Source organism: Emys orbicularis, chromosome 20, assembly GCF_028017835.1.
Source record: "Emys orbicularis isolate rEmyOrb1 chromosome 20, rEmyOrb1.hap1, whole genome shotgun sequence".
NCBI classification, from domain to species: Eukaryota; Metazoa; Chordata; order Testudines; family Emydidae; genus Emys; species Emys orbicularis.
Genome location: NC_088702.1, coordinates 22,961,119 through 22,988,305, shown reverse-complemented (window position 1 = coordinate 22,988,305; position 27,187 = coordinate 22,961,119). Strand labels below are relative to the sequence as shown.

Genomic DNA, 27,187 nt, shown 5'->3' with positions numbered 1-27,187 from the left:
GCTGGCTGGTCATTGGGGTTCTCCAGGATATCGGCTGTGAGGTCCTGTTGGGGGGTGACTGTGTCTCTTTGGGACAGGATCCTGGCCCTGCTCCGGTAACGGCCGAGGATTTGAATTTGAATCCAGGGAACCAAGTGGCTGAGACTGAAGCGGTCAGTGAAAATGAAAATGACCTGGCTGGCAGGGGGAGGAGCTGCTAGGTTCAGGATACCTGCCAGTCTGTAACTGCAGCGAGTCCGCCCGTGTGGAGCTCCTGGGGGAGCCAGCGGGCCCTGCACCCCAACTCCGCAGTCAGACGTGTCTCTCAGCCAGCGTAAAACCGAAGGTTTATTAGTCGACAGGATTTAGCACAGAACTCAGGCTCCGGTAAGGAACGAAGGCCCCCGGCCAGGTTCATTGTCAAACGAAGCACAGGAATAGTTCCCCGCAGACTCTACCGGACACACTGTGCCCCCGACAATGGACCGGCTCAGTCCGGGGCGGGATTCTCCACTGCCCCCCAGGCCAGACCACGACGACGCTTCGGGGGTGCATGTCTATGCACAGGTACTGCAAGCCCCCTGAGTGCATTGCTCCTGGGACATGTGGGTTCGAACAAAACATAGAATTGTAGAGTCTCAGGGTTGGAAGGGACCTCAGGAGGTCTCTAGTCCAACCCTCTGCTCAAAGCAGGATCAATCCCCAGACAGATTTTTGCCTTGATCCCTAAATGGCCCTCTCAAGGATTGAACTCATAACCCTGGGGACAGCAAGGCAATGCTCAAACCACTGAGCTATCCCTCCTCCCTGCACCACGTAATCCGCTCTGATGCGACTTCATCTCTGCGCCACCAGGGGGAGGAACAGGGCAAGGCGCATGCGCACTAGCAGGAGCCGCAAGCAGCAGCCGGGGCGCATGCGCCGCGATCGAGCGGGGACCAGGCGAAAGAGGCGCGAAGGAAGCACGCACGCGCGCCGCGTCTCGGGCTGGATCGGGCGCTGCGCACGCGCACAATCCCTCGCCGGGCAACGGCGCCTGCGCAGAGCGGCTCGGAGGACCGAGCGAACATAGAGCGGCGCAGAGCGGTTCCACTTCCGGGGGGCGCCAGAGTTTTGTTTCCGGGGGGCGGGCAGCGGTGGCGCCCGGCGGCGGAGCGCGGGGATGCCGGAGATCGGGATCCGCCATGTGGTGTCCGCGAGCAGCGCCGACCCGGTGCGGGGCAGACCATTCCCGAGGGGGGGCGGGCTGGGAGAGACCATTCCCCGGGCGGGGGACGCCGTTCCGGGAGGGTCAGGTCTGGGTCGGCGAGACTACGACGGGACGGGAGAGACCATTCCCCATGGGGGTGCGGGAGAACTGAGTGGGGGAGACCATTCCCTGCCGGGGGGAGGGGGCGGGACGGGAGAGACCATTCCCCATGGGGGTGCGGGAGAACTGAGTGGGGGAGACCATTCCCTGCGCAGGGGGGGGGGGAACGGAAGAGACCATCCCCGGGGGTGTCCCGCCCCCCTGACGATCTGCCCCGCCCCACCCCCCAGACTCACTGCGCCGAGAACCTGCTCAAGGCCGACACCTACCGCAAGTGGAAGGCGGCGCAGGCGGGCGAAAAGCAGCTGTCGGTCATCCTGCAGGTGAGACACCCCCCCCCCCCGTGGAGCCAGGACTCCTGGGTTCTCTCCCTGGAGGAGGGGGGCACAAGGGGGAGCCAGGACTCCTGGGTTCTCTCCCTGGAGGAGGGGGGGCACAAGGGGGAGCCAGGACTCCTGGGTTCTCTCCCTGGAGGTGGGGGGGGGACAAGGGGGAGACAGGACTCCTGGGTTCTCTCCCTGGAGGAGGGGGGGCACAAGGGGGAGCCAGGACTCCTGGGTTCTCTCCCTGGAGGAGGGGGGGGGGCAAGGGGGAGCCAGGACTCCTGGGTTCTCTCCCTGGAGGTGAGGGGGGGGGCAAGGGGGAGCCAGGACTCCTGGGTTCTCTCCCTGGAGGTGGGGGGGGGGCAAGGGGGAGCCAGGACGTCTGGGTTCTCTCCCTGGAGGTGAGGGGGGGGGCAAGGGGGAGCCAGGATTCCTGGGCTCTCTCCCTGGAGGAGGGGGGGGGCAAGGGGGAGACAGGACTCCTGGGTTCTCTCCCTGGAAGAGGGGGGGCACAAGGGGGAGCCAGGACTCCTGGGTTCTCTCCCTGGAAGAGGGGGGGCACAAGGGGGAGCCAGGACTCCTGGGTTCTCTCCCTGGAGGAGGGGGGGGGCAAGGGGGAGCCAGGACTCCTGGGTTCTCTCCCTGGAGGAGGGGGGGGGCAAGGGGGAGCCAGGACTCCTGGGTTCTCTCCCTGGAGGTGAGGGGGGGGGCAAGGGGGAGCCAGGACTCCTGGGTTCTCTCCCTGGAGGTGGGGGGGGGGCAAGGGGGAGCCAGGACGTCTGGGTTCTCTCCCTGGAGGTGAGGGGGGGGGCAAGGGGGAGCCAGGATTCCTGGGCTCTCTCCCTGGAGGAGGGGGGGGGCAAGGGGGAGACAGGACTCCTGGGTTCTCTCCCTGGAAGAGGGGGGGGGGCAAGGGGGAGCCAGGATTCCTGGGTTCTCTCCCTGGAGGAGGGGGGGGCAAGGGGGAGCCAGGACTCCTGGGTTCTCTCCCTGGAGGTGGGGGGGGGCAAGGGGGAGCCAGGACTCCTGGGTTCTCTCCCTGGAGGTGGGGGGGGGGCAAGGGGGAGCCAGGACTCCTGGGTTCTCTCCCTGGAGGTGGGGGGGGGCAAGGGGGAGCCAGGACTCCTGGGTTCTCTCACTGGAGGAGGGGGGGGCGCAAGGGGGAGCCAGGACTCCTGGGCTCTCTCCCTAGAGGAGGGGGGAGCAAGGGGGAGCCAGGACTCCTGGGTTCTCTCCCTGGAGGAGGCGGAGGGCAAGGGGGAGCCAGGACTCCTGGGTTCTCTCCTTGGTTTTGGGAGGGGAGGGGGTGTAGTGGTTAGAGCAGGAGGGGGACGGGGGAAGCCTGGATTCCTGGGTTCCCAGAGTGGGTTGGAAGTGGGCCCTGGGTGGGCGCCGCATCCCCGGCCCCTGACTCTCCCCCCTTCCGCCCGCGGCAGTTCGAGAAGGAGGAGCGGATCCACAGCATCGATGTGGGCAACGAGGGCTCGGCCTTCGTGGAGGTGCTGGCCGGCAGCTCCGCCTCGCCCAGCGAGCAGGACTATGAGGTGAGGGGGAGGAAGCAGCGCGTGCTGGGCTTTGGGGAGCTCCCGGGTCTCAGGTGGGGGGCAGAGGGGTGGCCCTGGTTCAGTGAGCCCTGTGGGGTGGGGCCCAGCCGAGTGACCCCAGGGGGCTTAACCCCTTAGGACTGAGGCAGCGACAGGATTGGGGTGGGAGGGTGTCAGGGGTTTACGGAGGCTTCTCTAACCCCAGGCTTCTCCCCCACACACACACACAGGTGCTGCTGGTCACCTCGTCCTTCATGTCGCCCTCGGAGAGCAAGGCCGGCACCAACCTCAACCGAGTCCGGATGTTCGGCCCGGACAAGCTGGTGAAGGCAGCAGCCGAGAAGAAATGGGACCGGGTGAAAATTGTCTGCACCCAGCCCTACACCAAGGTGGGACCCCTCCCGACCCTGGGACCCTGCTCCGCAGTGCAGCCTGGTCTGGGGACCCCTCGCATGCTGGCCGGGCAGGGGTGGAAGGGATTACACGTGGGTGAGTGAAAGCGGGCAGTGCAGAACACTGGTGAGTGCGTGATCCGCTGGCAGTGCCCCCTGCTCAAGCCAGGTGGGTGCGACGTTCCCCGGGGTACAGCTGCGTCCTCTTGGTAAAGTCACCCCGTGCTGAGTGACAGGAAATTCTCCTAGCCGCTCCTGAATGACACCCAGGGCAGCACCCGCAAATCCTTAGTCCCGGCCTTGTCCCCCAGAAATGTGCGTCTTGTACTGCTCAGCCCCCTCCTGGCCAGCACGAGCGCGTAGAAATCCCGTCAAAGGAAAGGTATCGGGCATAAGCCAAGGGGAGGGTCCCGAACGCTTCAGTCCAAACACACTGCTTTGGATGGAACCAGCAGAGACGTTTATTAACTGCAGAAAGCTCGATTCTCATTGATTGCAAGTGGTAAGGCATAAAAGTCAGAATGGGTTGCAAGGAAAAAGAATAGAAGATAAACACGGAAGCGAATCCCTAATTTACCCAACTAAGTGAAGTGAAAAGCAAAAGGGATTTTTCTCACCAAAAGCTTGTAGTAGATTTCACAGGCTGGATTTCCTTTCAGCCTGGGACACCCCCCCCTCCCCCCCCCCTTGGTTCAGTGTCCTTCCAGTGAATATACTGATGGCATGAGCAAAGAGGTGAGGTAGAAGCCACTGTTTTTCATTCCTTTACCCCTCTCTTCCTGACTATTACCCCTCACTTTGCGTACGTGACGCTTGAACCGTTTCTGGGGTGAAATGTACATTTCTTATTCATGCCTTCCCCCTGCCAGAGAATGGCTGCCTACGCATCTGATAGTTTCTTAACACCTGGTGGGGTATAGGTCTGTCCTTTGTTGTCTCTGAAAAGCTAGTCTGTGGGCGTTCCCCAGAATCATAACCTATTTTAGTAACATCATATAGTAAAAGCCCATAGCTTTACACACACTGTTGTTACACACATTTTAGCAGGACAATGATGTTCAGCGGATTATGAGTTTTCAAATGATATCTCACAAGGCAGACTTCGTACCAAATGTGTCATAACCTTATAAAAGTGGTGAACATGGGGTGCAGGGTGTCACAGTAGGGGGAGTGAGGTCTAATGGTTAGACCAGGGGAGGGGGTGCTGGGAGCCAGGACTCCTGGGTTCTCTCCCCAGCGCTGCCAATGGGTCACTTTCTTTCTGGCTGATCTCCCCATAGACCCTGGCGTATGGGCTGTCCTTTGTGAAGTTCCACTCGCCGCCCGAAAATAACGAAACCCAATCAAAATCTGCCTCCCCGGTGAGTAACAGCTTTGGCGGTGCCCCTCACTCCCAACCCGCAGCCCCTGCTGGCCCAGCCATGGACTCCCCCTTTCCCCCCTCGGCTCTGCCAGTGCCCCTCACTCCTGACCCGCAGCCCCTGTTAGCCCAGCCCTGTGCATCTCTCTCCGTACAGAAGGTGACCAAGCTGGGCCAGTTTAAGGTGAAGGACGAGGACAGCAGTTCTGCCTCAATGAGGCCCGGGGCCCTGTTCTTCAGCCGAGCTAGCAAACCGCTTCTCACGCCGCCCAGAGGTACCATGAACCCGGGGGAGGGATCGGGATCTAGTGGGTTAGAACGGGATGGGGGAGGGGGGGTCCAGGACTCCTGGGTTCTCTGCCCGGCTCTGCGAGGGGAGTGGGGTCTGGTGGTTAGAGCAGGGGGGCTGGGCGCCAGGACTCCTGGGTTCTCTCCCTGGCTCTGGGAGGGGAGCGGGGCCTGGTGGGTTAGAGCAGGGGGGGCTGGGAGCCAGGACTCCTGGGTTCTCTGCCTGGCTCTGGGAGGGGAGTGGGGTCTAGTGGTTAGAGCAGGGGGCTGGGAGCCAGGGCTCCTGGGTTCTCTGCCCGGCTCTGGGAGGGGAGTGGGGTCTAGTGGTTAGAGCAGGGGGCTGGGAGCCAGGACTCCTGGGTTCTCTGCCCGGCTCTGGGAGGGGAGTGGGGTCTAGTGGTTAGAGCAGAGGGCTGGGAGCCAGGACTCCTGGGTTCTCTGCCCGGCTCTGGGAGGGGAGTGGGGTCTAGTGGTTAGAGCAGAGGGCTGGGAGCCAGGACTCCTGGGTTCTCTCCCTGGCTCTGGGAGGGGAGCGGGGCCTGGTGGGTTAGAGCAGGGGGGGCTGGGAGCCAGGACTCCTGGGTTCTCTGCCTGGCTCTGGGAGGGGAGCGGGGTCTAGTGGTTAGAGCAGGGGGCTGGGAGCCAGGGCTCCTGGGTTCTCTGCCCGGCTCTGGGAGGGGAGTGGGGGCTAGTGGTGAGTCTGTCTAGGTTACCCAGAGATGCCGGTTTCCAGAGGCTGTCCCCTGCCCTCTGTGGTGTGTCCGGTTAGCTCTAGCTCCACATGCTGCTGCTGCTGCTGCGATTTGTGGCTGCGACGTCTCTTGTCCGCTCTCCCGTGCAGCCCCGCAGACGGAGGAACCGTCCCCCAGCTACGCTGTGGCCACCCTCCAGGCCAGCACACCCGGCGCCTCCTCCCCCTCCGCCACAGAGAAACCCGCCGCCAGGACCTCCCCCAGCCGCGCCGCGGCCTCCCCCAAGGTACAGTCCTCTCGGCCGGGCGCGGCCGCTCCCTCGCAGTGGCGGGGGCTGTCGGAACCCAGGGGCCAGTTCCGGTGGCAAAGGGGGTGGGGGCGGGTTAGTAAGAGCCGCGAGAACAAGGAACGGCTTGAAAATCCCGCCGCAGAGCAAGTGACGCCTGGCACTCGACCCGTTCGGTTTAACCCAGGGACGGCTCCGGGGAGCCGCGATCCTCGTCTGTCTATTCATCAGGGAGGGGAATGAACCACTGGGACACGTCCCCGAGGGGTGCGGGGGGTTCTCGGCCCTAGGAATGATTCGGGGCCGGTCTCTGGCCTGGGCTGTCAGGAGCAGGCTGACGGGCACAGCTTGCTCTGCTAGCCTGGGAATGGCGTTGTCTATATGAACCCCGGTATCCGGGCCAGAGCCCATCGCTGGGGACTGCATTCTGGTACCCACAATCCGCTGCATTGCAGATGTGCTTGGGTACGGGGTTCACCTTCCCTTTTCGTCTTAAAGCGCCCGCATCTCAGCCCCAGTGCGGGAACCCTGATAAACAGCCCCCCCAGAGGTGGCTGCGTTCAGGAATCCAGTGCACATCATACCGGATATTTACCTTTCGCTTCTGACCCATTTTTCTTCCCCCTCAGGATCCGGTTCCCACCAAGAGGAAGTTTGAGTTCAGCAAGGAGAACTCAGCGCCCCCCTCTGCTCGGAAACCTGACGCCGAGGCCCCCCACCCCCCGCAGCCAGCCCCCAAGAAGCCCAAAGGTGAGAGGGGACTCCTGGGTTCTCTCCCCAGCTCTGTGCATATTACACAGTGTGACTGATCAAGGTCTGTCACTACCTTACGGGCCAGAGAAAGGTGGGGGTGTGTGGGGGGGTACAGTGTAAGGAGGGGAGGGTGGATCTGTCACTCATTCGGCCGGGCATTCTAGTTGGCTCAGGTGTCCCAGTAGGCAGGTATTATCGCTAACCCCCCTATTGTCCTCCCCCAGCCCCAGAGCCGCCCCCCCGCAGGCTGCCAGCCCCCAAGAAGCAGCCGAAGGAGCCGTCGCCGGAGGGGGCGGGAGAGGATTTTCATCGCCTCCTGCAGGGGACGGTCTTCGTGCTGAGCGGCTTCCAGAACCCCTTCCGCTCCGAGCTGCGGGACAAGGCGCTGGAGATGGGCGCCAAGTACCGGCCCGACTGGACCCCCGACAGCACCCACCTCATGTAGGTACCGCTGGCTCCCTGCCCCCGCCCGGCTGGTACCACCCAACAGCACCCGCCTCACGTAGGTACCGCCGGCTCCCTGCCCCCGCCCGGCCAGCCCGACTGGACCCCTGACAGCACCCGCCTCACGTAGGTACCGTCGGCTCCCTGCCCCCGCCCGGCCAGCCCGACTGGACCCCTGACAGCACCCGCCTCACGTAGGTACCGCCGGCTCCCTGCCCCCGCCCGGCCAGCCCGACTGGACCCCTGACAGCATCCGCCTCACGTAGGTACCGCCGGCTCCCTGCCCCCGCCCGGCCAGCCCGACTGGACCCCTGACAGCACCCGCCTCACGTAGGTACCGTCGGCTCCCTGCCCCTGCCCGGCTGGTACCACCCAACAGCACCCGCCTCACGTAGGTACCGCCGGCTCCCTGTCCCCGCCCGGCTGGTACTGCCCGGCCAGCCCGACTGGACCCCTGACAGCATCCGCCTCACGTAGGTACCGTCGGCTCCCTGCCCCCGCCCGGCCAGCCCGACTGGACCCCTGACAGCACCCGCCTCACGTAGGTACCGCCGGCTCCCTGCCCCCGCCCGGCCAGCCCGACTGGACCCCTGACAGCACCCGCCTCTCGTAGGTACCGCCGGCTGGCCACACCCCCAGCAGCCGGCCCCAATTCCCTACCCAGCTGGCCCCCAGCCACCCCCGCCCAGCTGCCCCCACCCAGCCAGCCCAACTGGACCCCCGACAGCACCCACCTTATGTGGGCCCCGCCCTTCTGCCAGTGCAGCCGGTACTTCCCAGCCTGATTAACCCTGCCTAATTCCGACCCAGTGCATCCTGGGAAACCCGGGGCGCACTGAGACACCAGGAGGAGAGCATGGGTGGACCTTCCTAACTGTGTGCTGTGCAAGGAACCCAGGAGTCCTGGCTCCCAGCCCTCCCCCACCCCAGTCTAGCCACTAGACCCCATTCCCCTCCCAGAGCTGGGGAAAGAACCCAGGAGTCCTGATGCCTTGACATACTCCTCCTGCCTCCAAATGGCTGTGTGTGGGTGGTGCTTGGTCCCTCTCTGATCTTCCTTCTGCTTCTCTTCCCCCAGCTGCGCCTTCGCCAACACCCCCAAGTACAGCCAGGTGAAGGGGCGCGGGGGCACCATCGTGCGCAAAGAGTGGGTGCTGGACTGCCACCGGGCCCGGCGGCGCCTGCCCTGCAAACGGTGAGGGCGGGGGGCACCCCATGTCCAGTGGGGCTGGGGGGGCCATCCAGGAGGTATCAGCAATGGCTGAGGCTCAGGGGGGTTATATGCTATTAGGGGTCAGATGGAGAGCTAGACCGGTGGAGGGGGTGCTGGGGGTCATTCATGGGGGGCAATCAGTGATGGCTGGAGGCCAGGGGGTTCAGTCCTGTTGTGTGGGTCTGGTGGGGGGACTGCAGGGGGTTTACTCAGTTTGGGGGTAACCGAGGGGTGTACCCTGGCAGGTACCTAATGGACGGGCCGCCCGCCTCGGGCAGCGAGGAAGAAGAGGAGAGCGAGGAAGAGCCGCCCGCCCGGACCCGCAAGACCCCCTCCCCCCGACAGGTAGGGGGCGTCAGGTGGGGCGGGGAGTGGGGTGGGGCTGGGAGCCAGGACTCCTGGGTTCTCTCCCAGCTCTGGGAGAGGAGTGGGGTCTAGTGGTTAGAGCAGGGGGGCTGGGAGCCAGGACTCCTGGGTTCTCTCCCCGGCTCTGGGGGTGGGGTGGGGTCTAGCTCCCCAAGCCCCTGCCCCCATGACACCACCTCGCCCAGACACCCCCCTCGGACCTTTCTCTTGCAGAGAGCCGGGCTGCCCAGCTCCAATCACCAGGGCAAGGCACCTGCCAGTGCCCAGCTGCCTCAGGGCGAGTCCTCAGGGGAGGAGACAGAGCCCGGCACATCCTGGGCCAACGCCGGCAACTCGCGGGCCGGTGGGGAGAGCTCCCCTGCCTCCACGGACAGCGGGGAGCCCGCAGGTAGGGAGAGAACCCAGGAGTCCTGGCTCCCTGCCCCGGGAGGTATCCCCCAATGCCGTGGGGTGGCTGGGACTGATTTCCCGTGCTGTTCTCCAGGGGCGAGAGACCACGGGGAGGGCGACTCCGGCGACACGGACGACGAGCTGAGGAGGTGGGTACAGCAGAGTGTGGTCACCGGTGAGTTGGGAGCCATGGGGGCTGATCCAGCGAGGGGGCAGGGACAGGAGCGATGGAAAAAGGGCCCCAGGGGAGATCCTCCCCCCACGTGTGCTCATTCTGGGGAGGGACTCCTGGGTTCTCTCCCTAGCTCAGGGGAGTGGGGTGTAGTGGTTAGAGCAGGGGGGCTGGGAGCCAGCACTCCTGGGTTCTATCACTGGCTTTGGGGGGGGGAGGGGTGAGGTAGGGCAGAGGAGGGGGAGCTGAGGGAGGGGTGTGCCCCCCGGCTGACCCACGCTCCCCGATGCAGGGTGGAGGAGGAGCACCGCAAGAAGCAGCAAGCGGGTCGGGAGGCAACTCCGGACCCCGATGACGACCCCTACGGCGGCTCCACGGACGAGAACACGGATGTGGAGGAGGAGCCGGATCAGCCCATCCCGGAGCTGCCTGGTATGTGGGGTGGGACATGGGGACTCTGGCTTCCATCCGGCCCCATGGCAGGAACTGGCTTTCTCGGGGGGCGAGGAGTGGGGCACAGGGCCTATCTCTCTAGTGGGTGTGATTCTGAGTAGAACACATGAAGATTTTTAATATCCTGTGGCAGTGAGTCCCACGGGTGAACACGGTACGAATCTGACAGGTAGACGCCCAAGCGGTTTTGTAGCATCCAGCTCTTTATGTTAACTCTTTCCTCCTCTCCAGATTTCTTCGTGGGCAAACGCTTTTTCCTGTATGGAGATTTCCCCTCCCAGGAACGACGCCTCCTGAATCGCTACATCACGGCGTTCAACGGGTGAGGGGCGGGCCACGGGGGGCCTCAGGCCGTCACAGCAGCTGGTCCCTCCACTGGATGCAAACCCAGGAGTCCGGGTCAAATTCCATTGGGTGTGGGTTTAGCTCCTGAACTCCCCTTTGTAGTTATGAAATTCTCCCTCACTGCTGTCCTAAGCGTGATCTGCTGCTGGGAGGTTGTTAAACAGCCTCCGCGCCCCAACCCAGAGACAGCTGCATCTCTGTGCCAGACACACAGCTGTGTTCAGCGAGCAATTCTTTTATAATCGATGGAAGTATGGGCTGGGGTAGCAGGGGCTGTGGGTCAGGAGCGAGGGGCGCGGGCAGAGCCGGGGGGGTGGGGCTGTGGGTCGGGAGCGGGGGGCGCGGGCAGAGCTAGGTGGAGGGGGGCTGTGGGTCGGGAGCGGGGGGCGCGGGCAGAGCCGGGGGGGGGCTGTGGGTTGGGAGCGAGGGGCGCGGGCAGAGCCGGGGGGGGGGGGGGGGGCTGTGGGTCGGGAGTGAGGGGCGCGGGCAGAGCTAGGTGGGGGGTGGGGCTGTGGGTCGGGAGTGGGGGGCGCGGGCAGAGCCGGGGGGGGGGCTGTGGGTCGGGAGCGAGGGGTTCTCACTGACGCTGCCGTTCTGCTCCCAGGGAGGTGGAGGGCTACATGAGCGAGCGGGTGAACTACGTCATCACGGCCCAGGAGTGGGATGACACCTTCGAGGAGGTGAGAGGGCTCCCCCTGCTCTGCCCCTGCCCCCTTGCACTACTATAGCGCCCCCTAATGGATGAGGTACACGTGTCCTCCCCTGGAGCGGGCCAGGGACTGGCTGGCTCTGTGGGGACAGGGAATGGGACATGGGGCCTTTAACCTGTTTATGGCATTTGGGTGTTTAATGCAGGGCGTAGACTAGAGTCTTTGGAGCCAGGACTCCTGGGTTCTGTCCCTGATTGGGAGGGGAGTGGGGTCTACTGGCTGGAAGCTGGGAGCCAGGACTCCTGGGGTCTCTCCCCGGCTCTGGGAGGGGAGTGGGGGCTGGTGGGTTAGAGCAGGGGGCGCTGGGAGCCGGGACTCCTGGGTTCTCTCCCCGGCTCTGGGAGGGGAGTGGGGTCCAGTGCGTTAAAGCAGGGGGGCTGGGAGCCAGGACTTCTGGGTTCTCTCCCCAGCTCTGGGAGGGGAGTGGGGGCTGGTGGTTAGAGCAGGGGGGCTGGGAGCCAGGACTCCTGGGTTCTCTCCCTGGCTCTGGGAGGGGAGTGGGGTCTGGTGGGTTAGAGCAGGGGGGCTGGGAGCCAGGACTCCTGGGGTCTCTCCCTGGCTCTGGGAGGGGAGTGGGGGCTGGTGGTTAGAGCAGGGGGGCTGGGAGCCAGGACTCCTGGGGTCTCTCCCTGGCTCTGGGAGGGGAGTGGGGGCTGGTGGTTAGAGCAGGGGGCTGGGAGCCAGGACTCCTGGGTTCTCTCCCTGGCTCTGGGAGGGGAGTGGGGTCTGGTGGGTTAGAGCAGGGGGGCTGGGAGCCAGGACTCCTGGGTTCTCTCCCCGGCACTGGGAGGGGAGTGGGGGCTGGTGGGTTAGAGCAGGGGGGCTGGGAGCCAGGACTCCTGGGGTCTCTCCCTGGCTCTGGGAGGGGAGTGGGGTCTGGTGGTTAGAGCAGGGGGGGCTGGGAGCCAGGACTCCTGGGTTCTCTCCCTGGCTCTGGGAGGGGAGTGGGGGCTGGTGGGTTAGAGCAGGGGGGCTGGGAGCCAGGACTCCTGGGTTCTCTCCCTGGCTCTGGGAGGGGAGTGGGGGCTGGTGGTTAGAGCAGGGGGCTGGGAGCCAGGACTCCTGGGTTCTCTCCCCGGCTCTGGGAGGGGAGTGGGGTCTGGTGGGTTACAGCAGGCGGGGCTGGGAGCCAGGACTCCTGGGGTCTCTCCCTGGCTCTGGGAGGGGAGTGGGGTCTGGTGGGTTAGAGCAGGGGGGCTGGGAGCCAGGACTCCTGGGTTCTCTCCCCGGCTCTGGGAGTGGAGGGGGGTCTGGTGGTTAGAACAGTGGCGGTTGGGAGCCAGGACTCCTGGGTTCTCTCCCCAGCTCTGAGAGGGGAGTGGGGGTCTAGGGGCTCAGAACAGGGGGGGCTGATTAGATGCTCTCCTGGTGCTCTGTTCTCACTGCCCTCCCTTCGCCCCCCGCAGGCTCTGAACGACAACGCCAACCTCTCCTTCGTCCGCCCTCGCTGGATCTACACTTGCAACGAGCGTCAGCGGCTCATCCCGCACCAGCCGTATGTGGTGGTGCCGCGAGCGTAGGGCGGCGCTCGGGGATCCCGCTGGCGCAGGGTGGCACGGACTCGGTGGGGCTGGCAGCTCTCCTGTGTACAGACGAGACGCTGGGCGGGGGCGGTTTTAGCTGTTCTTGGTCCCTGCCTCAGCCTCCTGTTCGCGTCAATGTCAACAGCAGGGGCTGAGCTGGGCTGTGCCGGGGCAGGGCCGCCCCGAATGTTCCCACCTCCCCTGGCCAGACTCCCTGTTCCCCTCAATGTACCCCCCCGATCTCCGAGGCCCTTCCCTCCGGGCTCCTCTACCCCCTTTTCCACCAGCGCTGTCATTTCGTCGGGTTAAGCCTGGATTGAGTCTGTGTGTGGACGCCCCCAAAGGGATTTGAACCCGGCTTCTCGCTGTTCGCCTGCCCTACGAATACATGCCTTCGAACTGGTGTCTGCACCCACGTGGGCTCCCCTTGTGTCCAGTCCCCTTCACCCGCGTGGGCTTCTCCTCCCCCCCCCCCGTGTCCAGTCCCCTTCGCCCGTGTGGGCTTCTTCTCTTCCCCCTCCCCCCCCCCAATGTCCTGTCTCCTTCGCCCGCGTGAGTTCCCTTTTCAGTTAAACCCACCTGGCGTCTGCCGGCCGGAGTCTGTGACTGGGGGTGGAGAGCCTGAGGGGCTGGGTTAGATGCTAAACTCCAGAGCATTTACAAACCCAAAGCAAATGCAGGAAACCTTCCGTCCCTGCCTGAGCGCCCCGGGGACGGTGCAGCCGGGAGCCACTTTGCACCGTGAATTTCCACCGAGCCGCAGGGCGGGTGAGTTCAGGTCTTCACATTTGCTCTGGGCAAGGAAATTAGGCTGGTTAGTTTCCTTCCCTCTCCCCCTGGTCAGTTTCAGTCCTGTCTGGATGGTTTCCCTTTCTCCTGCCCTAGAGCCTGGGCAGCTGTTTGTATTTGTGGGGCGGGGGGGAAGCTCTTTTATACAGAATTTTTTTTGAGCGAAATAAACCGCTTTCGGGTGAAGCTTGGTTTAAAAACCCCCTTTAATGGGGGTGGGTCTGGTCTCGCTGCACCTCTGGCCTGGGCCCCACATGGAATTCAGGCTACAAGTCCTGGGCCCCCTACCTCACACCGCAGCCGAGGAGTGGCCCTGGGGCGCGCTAGGGGCCCTGCTCTGCCCCCCAGGTTTCTTTGATAGGGCCCCACATTGTCCTTCGAAAGGAGACGTGTTGCGGCTGAGCCCCCCAGCTCTGTGCTCCCATGAACCCACAGCCCCCAGAGCCGCTTGGGAAGCGGGAGTGGCCCTGCTGCCATGGAATCTGAACACTGCTCCCCGTCACTGGTTCTGGGAGCAGCCTCTGTATGGAAGCTCTGGGCACTTCAGGCGTGTGATTAGCGGAGGCGTCTCGCTCTCTGGGCCTGAATGGGGCTGGAGCGACTGCTGCCCCCCTGCACTCTCCATCCCCTCGGCGGCCCCGGGTCTGCACGACCCCCATCTCCAGCCGTGGAGTCCTAACCCGTCCGTCCCCCTCTGAGCTCTAGCTGGGGATGGGGGTCTCCGCACGTTCGGATCTGGCCTGGGCAGGGAATCCAGCCAGGGAACTTTCTTCCCTGCTCTGGTCCGTGCCCCACGGTGCTTTCCTGACTCGGGCCAGCTAGGGGGAGAAGAGATGTGCGCGGGGGTCCTGAGCCAGAGCCCAGCTCAGCTGCTCCCCACACCACCTGGGGGGGCCTGTCCTTTGCTGCAGTGTCTCTCTTTCCTAATTAAACCTGTTAACGAGCCCAGGCGTGGCCCCCTTGTGTTGATCTGACCCTACAGCTGCCAGCGAGTGGCAGAAATGAAGCAGGGGGGCTGAGAGAGACCGGGAGGTGGGTCCAGGGACAGAGGCGGGAGGGGCACTGGAAGAGCTTGGGGGGGGGAAGGGAGCCCAGGGCTGGGATAGCAGTGGGCTGCGGGTTGGAATTGAGGGGCACTCGGACCTGGGTGGGGGGCTGTTGAGCTGGAGTCTGGAACCTCGAGGAGGGGTTGGGGGAGTTCAAGACTCCCCGGGTGGTGATGTGTGTAAGATTGGGGGGGGGGCAGTCAGCCCCTTCGGCAGAGGATGGATGGATGGACACAGTCGTTATTACTTTTGTTTAGATTTCGGGTACCAAAGTACCATTTGTACCAAGAAAATAAAATGAGCGAATTTCTCTCCCCCCGCCCTGTCCTCCCCATGGGGTGTATGTGGGGAGTGTTCCACACACAAGACACACAGACACTGGAAGAAGCTTCTATAAATGGGTCAACCCTGCCTGCGCCCTGGGGGGGGGGCTGGGTCCCTCAGAACAAAGGGCACCTGAGCTTTGCATCCCCAGCCCCACGGGGATGGAAATCCGGGCCGGGGGGGCTGATGCTTAGATGGTGAGCGCTGGGGGGCCAGGAGTGTCTCCGTGTTTGTGCAGCACCTGGCGCGGTGGGGTCCTCAGTCCTACCCTGATACACCAATAATAGACCGGACTGAGCGATAGAAATAACAGGGGTCAGAAGTGCTGCCCAGGTCTCCTTGGTCCTGCCTGCCCCCACAAATCTGCCTCTTTCACCACAAGATGTGGGGGGAAATATATCTTGATCCAAAGAAGCGTCCAGGTCTGGGAGTGGGGCGCTGGCTCTGGGGGGCCCTTTCCCCTCTAGGGTTTGTGCTGGATCACACCCCCGTACCAGTGATTTATCCCCCTCAAGGCTGATTTAGTTTTGACTCTGTTGTTTAGTATTTTCTCGCTCTCAATTCTTTTAGCAAATTGGTTAAATTTCACCTACAACAGTTTAAAAATTAAAATCTGGGTAAAGTTATTTTTGTTACTTAACTTTTTTTTGTAACCTGCTACAGAAATTTCCCAGTCCACAATTTATCTTTGTTATTTTTGTTATTTCTTTTCCGTCACATTCTTTCATCTGATTAATTTTACTGAGCAACTATCGATTTGTACCCAACACATTGTCACCTGGTTATAATAATTGGTAACTGATCATTGATAATCTATCATCCAAGATCTGTTGAGAGTATAGCAATAATTAATACTTATTAATAATTAACTAATGGTTAACATATAATTAGGCTTGACAATTTGAGTTTTAGAATTTTTGACATATCAATTTTTTATTTAAAGCATTTTAAATTTCCCCCCCTGATTTAAATGTTCACTGCTGCGGGAAGTGACGGGGCAGTCACACAACAGGGTGGGTCGGACAATAATTATTTGATGACTAAATGGTGATTTCAAAAAGTGAAAGCTTTCTACCCTTTACAACACACCTTGTCGACATGGACAAGGCAAATACCCTGAACTCCAGCTCTGCTCTGTTCCCCAGCAGCGCTGGTCTCACGTCGCCCGTCTGGACAGTTCGATGCTCATCAATAGGAAGTTTTTCCATCGGTTTGCGTGGGTGAAATTGACTTTTATCAATGTTTACTGATAAAAACTGACCCCTTCCAAGGCGAGGTGTAACAAGACTCATTGCTGTTCATTAAACGTGCAATCTGGGCTTTACAACAAAATATTAATAATTAACACAACCAATCAGTCATTTATGTCTTTGCAAAGGCTTACGGCCAGCGGCCAACCTGGCGCCAGCCCCTGCAGCAGGAAAATGGGGAACTCCGCAAGGATCTTAGAAGCAAAGCAGGAAAGGGGCCGAGTACATAAAGAAAGGTGAGGCGTGATCTGTGGGAGGAGGCTGGCCCGCACAATGCCAAGTCAGAACTAGGAGTCGGTAATCGGGACTGTAGCGGGTATGGTGCCGAACGCTGGTGACGGAGGAAGCGACTGAGGTAGATCGTGCAGAGAGTGGGAATAAACCCATTCAACTGGACCCTGGGAGTAACAAGGCCGAACCGTGCTCGGAACGAATGAATTCGGGGAAGGATGAAGCTGGCACTGATTCTAGAATCGTGGAGGGGATCCAGCTTGGACGGTTTGGCCAGGGGGGAAGAAGATCGGAAGAACAGCCAGGAAACGGGGGATTTACGTTAGCTGTGGCGGGTAAAAGCAGGGTTGGTAGAGACCCAACGTTAGCTGGGGTTTGGTGAACAGCAGCGTCTCAGGAACTGCTCCAAGACAGACGGGAATGGAGACCAACCAGCCCCAGAGAGACAGGCCGAAGGCGAGGAGAAGAATCAAGCGTTTATCATCTAATAGAAAGTACGATTGGTGGTTAATACAGAGTGAGTATACCAGCGCTAATTTACAATTAACGATCGATAATTACTAATCATTAAGACTGATTTAGTCATGAAATCCGTGACTTCCAGCCACCTCCGTGACTTCAGCCTGCGGTGGTCGGAAGCTGCGGGGTACCTCCATCGCCTCTGGTGGCCCCTGCAGCTCCTGGCTGCAGCGGGGAAACCCCTGAGCTGCGGGTGGCAGGGGTACCCCGCAGCCTCAGTGCAGCTGCCCCGCATCAGGCGGTGTGGGCCACACCGATCCCCATTTTGTCCGGGATATTTTTAGTAAAAGTCAGGGACAGGTCATGGGCAAAAAAGAAAAATTCACGGAAGCCGTGACCTGTCACTATTTTTAGTAAAAGTCAGGAACAAAATAGTGACAAAAGCTTAGCCTTACTAATAAGGTATCATTTAGAACATAAAGTATTTTAATATATAATATATAGTCCCTAATTTATAATACTTAATAAATAATGACTAATTTCTCATTTATAATATAAAGTAGTGTTAATATATAGTCCCTAATTTATAATACTAATTTATCATTTATGATATAAAGTGTTATAAATGATAAATAGTAGTTATCATTAGTTATGATTATTTGTTAATTATTATAAAAAAATTATATTAACATATATAATATACAATCTCTAATATATAATAAATAATTACGAATAATGTATTTATAATATAAATTATTGTTCAATCTCTCATTTAAAATATTAATAATTAATTATATCATTTATAAGTATTACCATATTGTTGGTTAACATAATATTATAAATTAGAGATTGTATAACAATAAACACAGACCCCGATTGAGATCAGGGCCCCTTCACGCTGGGCACTGCCCAGACCCCAATTGAGATCGGGGCCCCATTGTGCCGGGCGCTGCCCAGACCCCGACCGAGATCAGGGCCCTGTCGGGCCGGGTGCTGCCCAGACCTTGACTGAGATCGGGGCCCCGTCGGGCCGGGTGCTGCCCAGACCTGACCAAGATCAGGGCCCCATTGTGCTAGGCGCTGCCCAGACCCCGACCGAGATTGGGGCCCCATCGCGCCGGGTGCTGCACAGACGCACAGTGATACCTGGGCCCTGCAGTGAATGATGGCATTTGATGATTATCGATGGTCTCCCATTCCCCCCAATCCACATGGTGCTGGCGCTCGGGCGTCTCGCTGGTGTCACCTCGCTGTCACGCACCAATGATCCAGCCTGGCCTGCATCTATCTCACCAGCAGCGGCTGGAATTTCGTCCTCTGGGCGGGATTTGGGCCCAACAAGCAGGAATCCAGTCTCGGGGGCCGGATTCAGGCCAAGATCAGGGCGATGGGATTTACACAGGGGAAAGGCCCTGGTGTGAATGAGATGGGGAACGTCCACAGAGCGACGGCCAGTTCCCGCCTGCTGGGGCTCCGGCCCCATTGACACCCCGCCCAAAATACAAACGGGGCCAAACCCGATCCTTGTGTTACACTCGGCCATCGTCCCTCTGGGACCAGCCCCCCTTCTAGCCCCCCATCCCCCATCCCCCTATACCTCCAGCCATCCCCCTATACCCCATCCCCTGCTTACCTGTCCCCATCCCCCCACTCACCTGTCCCCATCTCCTGCCCACTTGTCTCCCAACCCCCAACTCACCTGTCCCCATCCCCCATCTGTCCCTATCCCCTGGGCTCACCTGTCCCCATCTCCCACCCACCTGTCTCCCAACCCCCTGCTCACCTGTCCCCATCTCCTGCCCACCTGTCTCCCAACCCCCAACTCACCTGTCCCTATCCCCTCCACTCACCTGTCTCCCCATCCCCTCCGCTCACCTGTCCCCCATCCCCTCCGCTCACCTGTCCCCCATCCCCTCCGCTCACCTGTCTCCCAACCCCCACCTCACCTGTCCCCAACCCCCAACTCACCTGTCCCCATCCCCTGTGCTCACCTGTCTCTCATCCCTCCACTCACCTGTCCCCATCTCCTGCCCACCTGTCCCCATCTCCTGCCCATCTGTCTCCTAACCCCTCGCTCACCTGTCCCAATCCCCCTGCTCACCTGTCGTCCCCGTCCCCCCCATCCCTGGCCTGCTCCAGCCGCTGGTCCCTGGGCCTCGCCTCAGACCCCCCGGCCCGGGGTGATGGGCGCAGCACAGCCAGCTGCTGGGTGGGGGCAGTGTCCGGGCAGTGCATGGGGCCAGAGTCAGTCAGGGGGACCCGGCTAGAGACCCCCTGGGTGCCTGGGGGAGCCCCCAGCCCCCATTCCAGCCCCACAGAACTCCCATAGATCCAGCCCCACGTACTGACCCCATATACCAGGGGCCCTGATCTCGGTTGGGGTCTGGGCAGCGCCCGGCGTAGTGGGAGCCTTGATCTCGTTTCCTATCTTGATCAGCACCTTTAGGTGCTATCGTCAAACACCTAATATCTGCCCCTCCCAATTCAGGACCCTCTCCTTCACTCTCCAACAGCCCGGCCTGGCCGATGGAATATCTGCTGCTTCCCTCCGGAGACCTGGTACCTACCTGGTCCCTGAATTTTCTCTCACCCAGAGAGGCCAGAAAAGAAAACTGGGGCAGACAGCAAAAGAGGGAGAGAAACCAGCCCACTGGCCGGAGATGGGAGGTATTAACCCTTTAATTCTGAGAAATGAGGGTAACGAAGATGGGACAGACGTATGTAGATGGGCAGCTTTCTCCTCGGGGATCCCACTCTAAAGGGTGCAGGACCGGCGGGCCATCAAGAGCCCTGGCTCTGGTTGGTTTGGGACGTGCAGAGGGGAGAAGGGAAAATCCTGTGTCTGAGGCTTTCAGGGCAGAGCTGGTGGTAGCGGTGGGATAAGCTGAGGGGCGTTGAATAGCCCAGCCCTGTAAGGAAGCGCTAACTGGAGTCTTTTGCATTTAATTTCCCCAGAGTTTTCTATTTGTCAGCCTGGGCGTGCAGGCTCCCAGCTCCCCGACAAGGTGCCTGAGCCCTGTTTCATAAGAGGGGAGGTTCACCCTTATACAGGCCTCTGTGCCCCCTAGGACTCCTGGGTTCTATTTCCAGCAGCAGAAGGGGAGGGTGGCCTGTGGGTAATTGCCAAGGAGTCAGGACTTCTAGGTTCCATTCCTGCCTCTGGGACTTGATTCCCAGCCCCCCTGCCGGCTCTAACCACAAGACGACACTCCCCTCCTGGTGCCAGGGAGAGAACCCAGGAGTCCTGGCTCCCAGCCCCCTAGTTCCCACTCCCCTCGCAGAGCGAGGGAGAGAACCCAGGCATCCTGGCTCCCAGCCTCTCCCACCCCCCACCCAGAGCCAAAGAAAGAACCCAGGAGTCCTGGCTCCCAGCCCCTCCCAGCCCCCTAGTTCCCACTCCCCTCGCAGAGCCAGGGAGAGAACCCAGGCGTCCTGACACAGCATGGGGAGGGGACAATGCAGGAGGCTCAGTGGGGGGGGGGGGAATCCCCAGGGGGCGGACGCAGCCGAATCCACCATGAAGGGAGAGGGAGGAGCCGCTGCCGGACGCGGCCGAATCAACCTAGCCGCTGGGAGGGGCCAGGAGCAGGGAGCGAGCACTCGGCTGTACCAAGTGCCCGCACGGGGCCGCGTCATGACTCCCCTGAGCGCGCCCACTTGCTTTCTCTCATCAGCTCGGGCTGATGTCTATGGCGAGGTGTGAGGGACAAAATTCATCGTGCAAACGCGCTGTGGCTGTTCTTTCTATGCGTCCCCCCCCCCCCCCCGCAGCTCTCAGCAGCAGGCAGTTCCAGGCTTGGTCTCCCCTCCCAGGCACACGGGGCTGGTTTATTAGGGTCTCTGGGTTGTTTATTGTAGGGTCTCCTGTGAGCTCTGGTGCTGCACTGGCATGTTTGTTTACTGTAGGGTCCCTCATGTGCACTGGGGCTACAGACACTAATGCATTGTTGGCTCTCTCCAGAGTTCTGGGGCTACGCACATTCGTTTGTTTATTGTAGGGTCTCTCTGGAGATCTTGGACTGCATAGCCTAGGGTTATTACTGTTGGGTTGCTTATGAGCTCTGGGTGACTGTGCATGCTGTTCATTATAGGGTCTGCCCTGAGTACTGGCACTACATCCGCTGGCTTATTATTGTAGGGTCTCCCTGAGCTCAGTGGCTTTGGCTCTATATTTTATTTTAATTTCTGTAGAAAAAAATCATTGATGGAGCAGATAAATACGGAAAACATCCTGTGGCAAGGGGAGAAGAGAAGGGTTAACTCCCTGCACCCCACCCCTCCTCAAACCCATTAGATTCTGCTCCCCTCCCAGAGCCAGGGAGAGAACCCAGGAGTCCTGGCCCCCGGCTCTAACCCATTAGAGCTACCCAGCCACTCAACAAACCGCTCAGCTGCTTCTTGAAAAGCAAAAAACCGCAGGATTGGAAGCAGGGGAGCAATTAGGTGAAATCCTAGAGATCAGGCCGAGGCTGGAGGAGGCGCCTGGCTGGCCAGTGACCAGTACTTCCTTAGTGAGATGGGGGGACTCCACTGGGGGGAGGGGGTGCCCGAGAGGGCAAGGGGGTGATAATTCTGCCTGTGGCGACTGTCACTGCCCACAATGGCCGAAAGGAGGGCAGAGTTCAGCGCTACTGTAACTACACCCTGAGGGCAAAGGAGGGGATTGGGAGCCAGGACGCCTGGGTTCTCTCCCTGGCTCTGGGAGGGGAGTGGGGTCTAGTGGTTAGAACAGATGTAGCTGAGAGCCAGGACTCCTTGGCTCTGTTCCTTTCCCTCCCCCTCTCCATCATGGCTTCAGTTGCCGGTTGGTAAATCTCTCCCTCCCAGATACAATCACCTCCGACAGCCCAGCAGGCGTTACCGTCTCTTCGCACCCAGCGGCTCCGTCTCCCCAGCCCTGCACCCAGATGGCACATTCCCAGCCTGCTCCCGGGGGCCCCAAATCATCCCCTGCCCCAAGCCAGCACAGGCCTGGTAACCACAGCGCAGCCAGAAGGGAATGATTGTGTCACACCCCCGGGGACCCGGACCCAACAGGCAACCGGACTGCACAGTATGTGCTCATCTCTAGAGAACCCAGGAGTCCTGGCTCCCAGCCCTGCCACACCCCTTTAATGACTGGAGCTCACACCCAGTACTTCTATCTAGGGGCTGGGCTGGGAGTCCTGACTTGTGCCCTGGGAACGAAGTCCATATGGCCAAGACTATAAACAGTGACGTCACTTCTTCCCACCCACCCCCTTCTTTAACCCCTTGTATCCGCATCCCGGGCGCTGAACTGCTCCCTGCGTTTCTAACCCTCTCCCACCTGGGCTGCCTGGCAGGGGCACATGTCCGGAGGAAAGGGCAGGCAGGTGAAGGGTTAATCTCAGCTGCTTCTTTGGCAAAGGGCAGAGACCAGCCCGACAGTCAAAGTCCCCTGGTCCTTGTGGACAGCGCCCGCCCTGCTCTAACCACTAGATCTCACTCCCCTCCCAGAGCCGGGGACAGAACCCAGGTGTCCTGGCTCCCAGCCTCCTCTGCTCTAATCCACCAGCCCCCACTCCCCTCCCAGAACCAGGGATAGAACCCAGGAGTCCTGGCTCCCAGCCCCCCCTGCTTTAACCACCAGCCCCTGCTCCCCTCCCAGAGCCGGGGAGAGAACACAGGTGTCCTGGTTCCCAGCCCCCTCTGCTCTAATCCACCAGCCCCCACTCCCCTCCCAGAACCAGGGATAGAACCCAGGAGTCCTGGCTCCCAGCCCCCTCTGCTCTAACCACTAGACTCCACTCCCCTCCCAGAGCCGGGGAGAGAACCCAGGAGTCCTGGCTCCAACACCCCCTCCCCCCGCTCTCTTTCCACTAGGTGAGGTGGCCTCCCCTATATTTGGTATTTGTAGGGTTAATAAGATGAACAGGAAATGAAACTACCAGCCCGGGAGCTGTCCTGCAGAATGGACCAATCAGGATAGGATGTGTATGGGGGATTGCGACCTTCATTTGCATATTTAAAGGGGTCTTGATCTGTGGCTGTGGGCCCAGCGTTATACCCTCTTCCATGTGTTTGCTAATGTTCTTGGAAGACCCTACAATAACAAACCAGTGCAACTAACAGGTTGCAGGGGGTAACTCTTTACTGTGTGTGAGTGTGTGTTTCCAAAGAGGCTGGCCTGTGAGTGCTTGTGTCTTGTTCTTGGTGCACCTGGGGTGTGCCAGCGTGACTGTAGCCCAGAGTGGCTGTGTCTGTAAGTGTAACCCTGTGTGCATTGTGAGACAGAGAGGGGGACTCTGGATCTGTGTGTAACCCAGTGTGTGTTGAATTGTATCTCTATCTGTGTGTGTGTGTGTGTGTGTGTGTGCATGTGCCAGGGCTGCTGTGTATATAATTGTATTCCAGGGAGTGTGTGCGTGTCTGTGAGAGGGCCGTGTGTGTGCATCTGGAACCCTGTGTGTAATTATATCGCCGCGTGTACATGTGTGGCACTCCATATCTCTATGCACGTGTCTCTCTGTGTGGGTGTTACACACACTAGGGAAGGGTATCCGCTTGTATTAACCTTCCCTAGTGTGTGTATCTGTTTGTTACCCTTCCCTAGTGTGTGTGAGTGTGTATTTGTGTGGGTGTTACCCTTCCTCTCTATGTCCCCGGACCCAGCTCCCCCCCCCCCCCCCCATGTGCAGCTGTCCCTTTAAGGGCTCCGGGCTCCCTGTCCCCGCCCCCTCCCGTCCTCCCCAACCCCTGGCATTTAAAGGGCCCGTCCCCGCAGCTGGCACCAGCGCAGCGCCCGTGACCCCGGCATGTGGCTGTCCCGGAGCTGCCCGGCCGCGGCCGCTGCCCGGCGGGCCCTGCCCCTGCGACCCTACTGCACCCGCCGCGCCCAGCGCCAGGGGCTGCTCTTCCGGCAGGTGAGCCGGGCCTGGGGGCTGGGAGCCCGGACACCTGGGTTCTCTCCCGGCTCTGGGAGGGCAGTGGGGGTCTAGGGGCTCAGAGCAGGGGGGGCCGGGAGCCAGGACACCTGGGTTCTCTCCCTGGCTCTGGGAGGGGAGTGGGGTCTGGTGGTTAGAGCAGGGGGGGCTGGGAGCCCGGACTCCTGGGTTCTCTCCCTGGCTCTGGGAGGGGAGTGGGGTCTGGTGGGTTAGAGCAGGAGGGCTGGGAGCCAGGACTCCTAGGTTCTCTCCCCGGCTCTGGGAGGGGAGTGGGGTCTGGTGGTTAGAACAGTGGGGGTTGGGAGCCAGGACTCCTGGGTTCTCTCCCCGGCTCTGGGAGGGGAGTGGGGTCTGGTGGTTAGAGCAGGGGGGCAGGGCTGTGAGCCAGGACTCCTGGGTTCTCTCCCCAGAAGGACATGCTCTGGCAGTCAGGAAAGCCCAGCCCTCCTTATTGCTAGTCTGATCTGATCCGTGGTGCTGTAACTTCCCCGCCCTGCCTACAGGACTCCTGGCTTCCTGTCCGCTCCCAGGGCAGCAGATCCGCTGGTTTCCCATCCCTCTCCAGGGCAGCGGGCCAGGCGGGTGGCAGGCCAGTCACCTGGCTGCCTTGGCATCGAGCCCTCGAACGGCAGCCCCTGGCAGGGAGCCTGGAGCTGGGAATGACTGATGGGGAAGGAGGGGCAGGAGGGATAGCACCCGAACCATGGGTAGAACCCAGGAGTCCTGGCTCCCCCCTCCCCCCCCCCCCCGCCGGTGCTAACTGGATCTCCCCTCCACAGCTCTTTGAGCCCGTGAGCTGCACCTACACCTACCTGCTCGCGGACCTGAAGACCAAGGAGGCGGTTCTGATCGACCCGGTTCTGGAGACGGCCAAGCGGGACGCGGAGCTGGTGAGGGAGCTGGGCCTCAACTTACTGTATGCAGGTGAGAGCAGCTCCCAGGGGGTCGGGATGGGGACTGTCTCGTTGTGGAAGGGAATGGGGTCACTCAGGGCCTTTACCCTCTAGGGGGCACCAGCCCCAATCCGGCCCCAGGGCAGGGACTGGCTGGCTCGGGGGATGGAGAACGGGGAATGGGGCCTTTCCCCTCTAGGGGCACCGGCCCCGATCCGGCCCCAGGGCAGGGACTGGCTGGCTCGGGGAATGGGGAAGGGGGCCTTTCCCCTCTAGGGGGCCCCGATCCGGCCCCAGGGCAGGGACTGGCTGGCTCGGCGAGGGGGGAATAGGGAAGGGGGCCTTTCCCCTCTAGGGGGCACCGGCCCCGATCCGGCCCCAGGGCAGGGACTGGCTGGCTCGGCGAGGGGGGAACGGGTTGGGTTCCCGTCTGTAAATCCCTGATTCTGCTCCACGCAGCCAACACCCACTGCCACGCCGACCACATCACAGGCACCGGGCTGCTGAAGAAGATGCTGCCCGGCTGCCGCAGCGTGATCTCCCGGGACAGCGGGGCCTTGGCCGACATCCTCATCCGCGAGGGCCACGCCCTGGAATTCGGGGCCTTCGTAAGTCACCTGGGCACTGGGGCTGGGAGCCCGGACTCCTGGGTTCCCTCCCCGGCTCTGGGAGGGCGGGGGGCGGGGGGGGCGTTTCTAGTGATTAGAGCGTGTGTGTGCGGGGAGGGGAGTATTGGGAGCTCAGACTCCTGTGTTTCTCCCCAGCGCTGGGAGCTGAGTGGGGTCAGAGCAGGGGGGCTGGGAGCCAGGACTCCTGGGTTCTCTCCCCGGCTCTGGGAGGGGACTGGGGTCTAGTGGTTAGTACAGGGGGAATCCTGGGAGCCAGGATTCCTGGGTCCCATGGAGGGTCATGTCGCTGGCTCCCCCTGTCTGCAGGCCCTGGAAGCCCGCTCCACCCCCGGACACACGGACGGCTGCCTGACCTACGTGCTTAGTGACAGGACCATGGCCTTCACCGGGGACGCGCTGCTGATCCGGGGCTGCGGCCGCACCGACTTCCAGCAGGGTGAGGGCGAGCTGGGGTGGGGTGGGGTGGGGGTATGTGTTATCGGGGGGAGGGTTTCTTGGAGGGGTAGTGAATGGTTACCCTGGGGACAGGAGGGTGCATCCCTTGGAGATGATGGTGGCTGCCATGGCGATGGTGACAACCGCTGGGCATGACCAGGAAGTGCCATGGTGAGGGGTGTGTGTGGGGGGGTGTTATCTCTAGGACATGATTGGTGATTGCCATGGGGATGGAGGGAGCATCTCTGGGTTCACCTCCTAGTCGCCATAGCCCTGGGGAACATGGCTGCTGGTTGCCACGGTGATGGCAGTGGGTGCTGGGGCGATGATGGGGGTGCCATGCCAGGGAGCTTTGGCCAGGCAGTTGCAGGGGTTGCTGGGGTGCCATGCCAGGGGCTGTGTTCCCCACCCCGTGGTAACCAGGCCCCACTTCTCTCCGCCCTCCAGGCTCCTCGGAGACCCTGTACCGCTCCGTGCATGAGAAAATCTTCACGCTCCCCGGAGACTGTCTGATCTACCCCGCCCATGACTACACGGGTGAGTCCGAGCGCGGCGCTAGGGGCCGCTGTGCTGCAGGGGGTGGGGCTCAGTGGGGCAGTCAGGGCTGACCCCAATGCCCCAGCCCGGCCCAGGGGGCGCTGTGCTCCAGGGAGCCGGGTGGGGGCCCCCCCTGCTGGTGTGGTATTTCACCCACCCCCTGGCGCCCCCTGCAGGCCAGACGGTGTCGACGGTGGATGAAGAGAGGACCCTGAACCCCCGACTGACCCAGAGCTGCGAGGCCTTTGTCCAGCTGATGAACAACTTGAACCTTCCTCAACCCCAACAAATTGGTGAGGCTGGGAGCCCGGACGCCTGGGTTCTCTCCTGAAGCTGGGAGGGGAGTGGGGTCTGGTGGTTAGAGCAGGGGGGGCTGGGAGTCAGGACTCCTGGGTTCTCCCGAGGCTGGGAGGGGAGTGGGGGTCTAGTGGTTAGAGCGGAGGGGGGGCTGGGAGCCTGGACGCCTGGGTTCTCTCCCGAGGCTGGGAGGGGAGTGGGGTCTGGTGGTTAGAGCAGGGGGGGCTGGGAGCCCGGACGCCTGGGTTCTCCCAAGGCTGGGAGGGGAGTGGGGGTCTAGTGGTTAGAGCGGAGGGGGGGCTGGGAGCCTGGACGCCTGGGTTCTCTCCTGAGGCTGGGAGGGGAGGGGGGTCTGGTGGTTAGAGCAGGGGGGGCTGGGAGCCAGGACTCCTGGGTTCTCTCCCGAGGCTGGGAGGGGAGTGGGGGTCTAGTGGTTAGAGCGGAGGTAGGACAGGTTCTATCCCAGCTGAGGGCCGGCGTGGGGTGTAGCCGAGGCCAGGGCCCCATCACTCTGCCTAACGTGTCTCTGTTTTTTCATCCTCTGCAGATTTTGCCGTCCCAGCGAACCTCAAGTGTGGGATACAGGATGCAGCGACTTAGCCCCGCCCTCTTTCTCCAATGCCACGCCTCTCATATTAAGACCCACCCACCTCATCATAGGCCACACCCTCTCATTGATCCTTATGATGATGGAAGGTCCTTTGGCCTGGGGCTGGCTGTCCCTGACTCTCACTTGGGTCCCTCCCCTTAAGCAAAATCTGGGGCCTCCCTCTTTGGGGTCTTGAGTTGGAGGGCGCATCCCTTAAGTGGGGAGGGGGTTAATGATCTTCAACCATGGCAGCTTCCCTTC

At 61.4% G+C, this 27,187-nt stretch overlaps 2 protein-coding genes across 3 annotated transcripts; both read left to right on the top strand.

Moving 5' to 3' along the window:
- Positions 1–1,119: 1,119 nt before the first annotated feature.
- On the top strand, positions 1,120–13,003 carry XRCC1 (X-ray repair cross complementing 1). The gene is made up of 17 exons (XM_065420203.1): positions 1,120–1,192; positions 1,519–1,611; positions 3,048–3,155; positions 3,386–3,544; positions 4,828–4,908; positions 5,065–5,182; positions 6,037–6,173; positions 6,803–6,923; positions 7,151–7,367; positions 8,449–8,565; positions 8,829–8,928; positions 9,163–9,337; positions 9,434–9,488; positions 9,804–9,943; positions 10,196–10,286; positions 10,914–10,989; positions 12,426–13,003. The coding sequence occupies exons 1-17, from the start codon at positions 1,142–1,144 to the stop codon at positions 12,537–12,539; spliced, it is 1,953 nt and encodes a 650-aa protein (XP_065276275.1). The 5' UTR covers positions 1,120–1,141; the 3' UTR covers positions 12,540–13,003.
- Positions 13,004–19,167: 6,164 nt separating this feature from the next.
- Positions 19,168–27,187, top strand: LOC135892533 (persulfide dioxygenase ETHE1, mitochondrial-like). Of its 2 annotated transcripts, none has more exons than XM_065420326.1 (7): positions 19,168–19,308; positions 24,326–24,470; positions 24,899–25,047; positions 25,375–25,504; positions 25,951–26,040; positions 26,217–26,333; positions 26,885–27,187. In XM_065420326.1, the coding sequence occupies exons 1-7, from the start codon at positions 19,168–19,170 to the stop codon at positions 26,935–26,937; spliced, it is 825 nt and encodes a 274-aa protein (XP_065276398.1). In that variant the 3' UTR covers positions 26,938–27,187. The 2 variants fall into 2 exon arrangements, with proteins under 2 accessions (XP_065276398.1, XP_065276399.1); XM_065420327.1 differs by lacking the exon at positions 19,168–19,308 and adding an exon at positions 23,418–23,525.

Excerpts from the sequence above, each read along its gene's own strand:
- XRCC1 (XM_065420203.1), top strand. The coding sequence starts at position 1,142 with ATGCCGGAGATCGGGATCCGCCATGTGGTGTCCGCGAGCAGCGCCGAC. Across the intron at positions 5,183-6,036 it reads GCTTCTCACGCCGCCCAGAG|CCCCGCAGACGGAGGAACCG; the intron begins GTACCATGAACC and ends TCTCCCGTGCAG. Across the intron at positions 10,287-10,913 it reads TACATCACGGCGTTCAACGG|GGAGGTGGAGGGCTACATGA; the intron begins GTGAGGGGCGGG and ends TTCTGCTCCCAG.
- LOC135892533 (XM_065420326.1), top strand. The coding sequence starts at position 19,168 with ATGGAATATCTGCTGCTTCCCTCCGGAGACCTGGTACCTACCTGGTCC. Across the intron at positions 19,309-24,325 it reads CCACTGGCCGGAGATGGGAG|CTCTTTGAGCCCGTGAGCTG; the intron begins GTATTAACCCTT and ends TCCCCTCCACAG. Across the intron at positions 25,505-25,950 it reads CCGCACCGACTTCCAGCAGG|GCTCCTCGGAGACCCTGTAC; the intron begins GTGAGGGCGAGC and ends TCCGCCCTCCAG.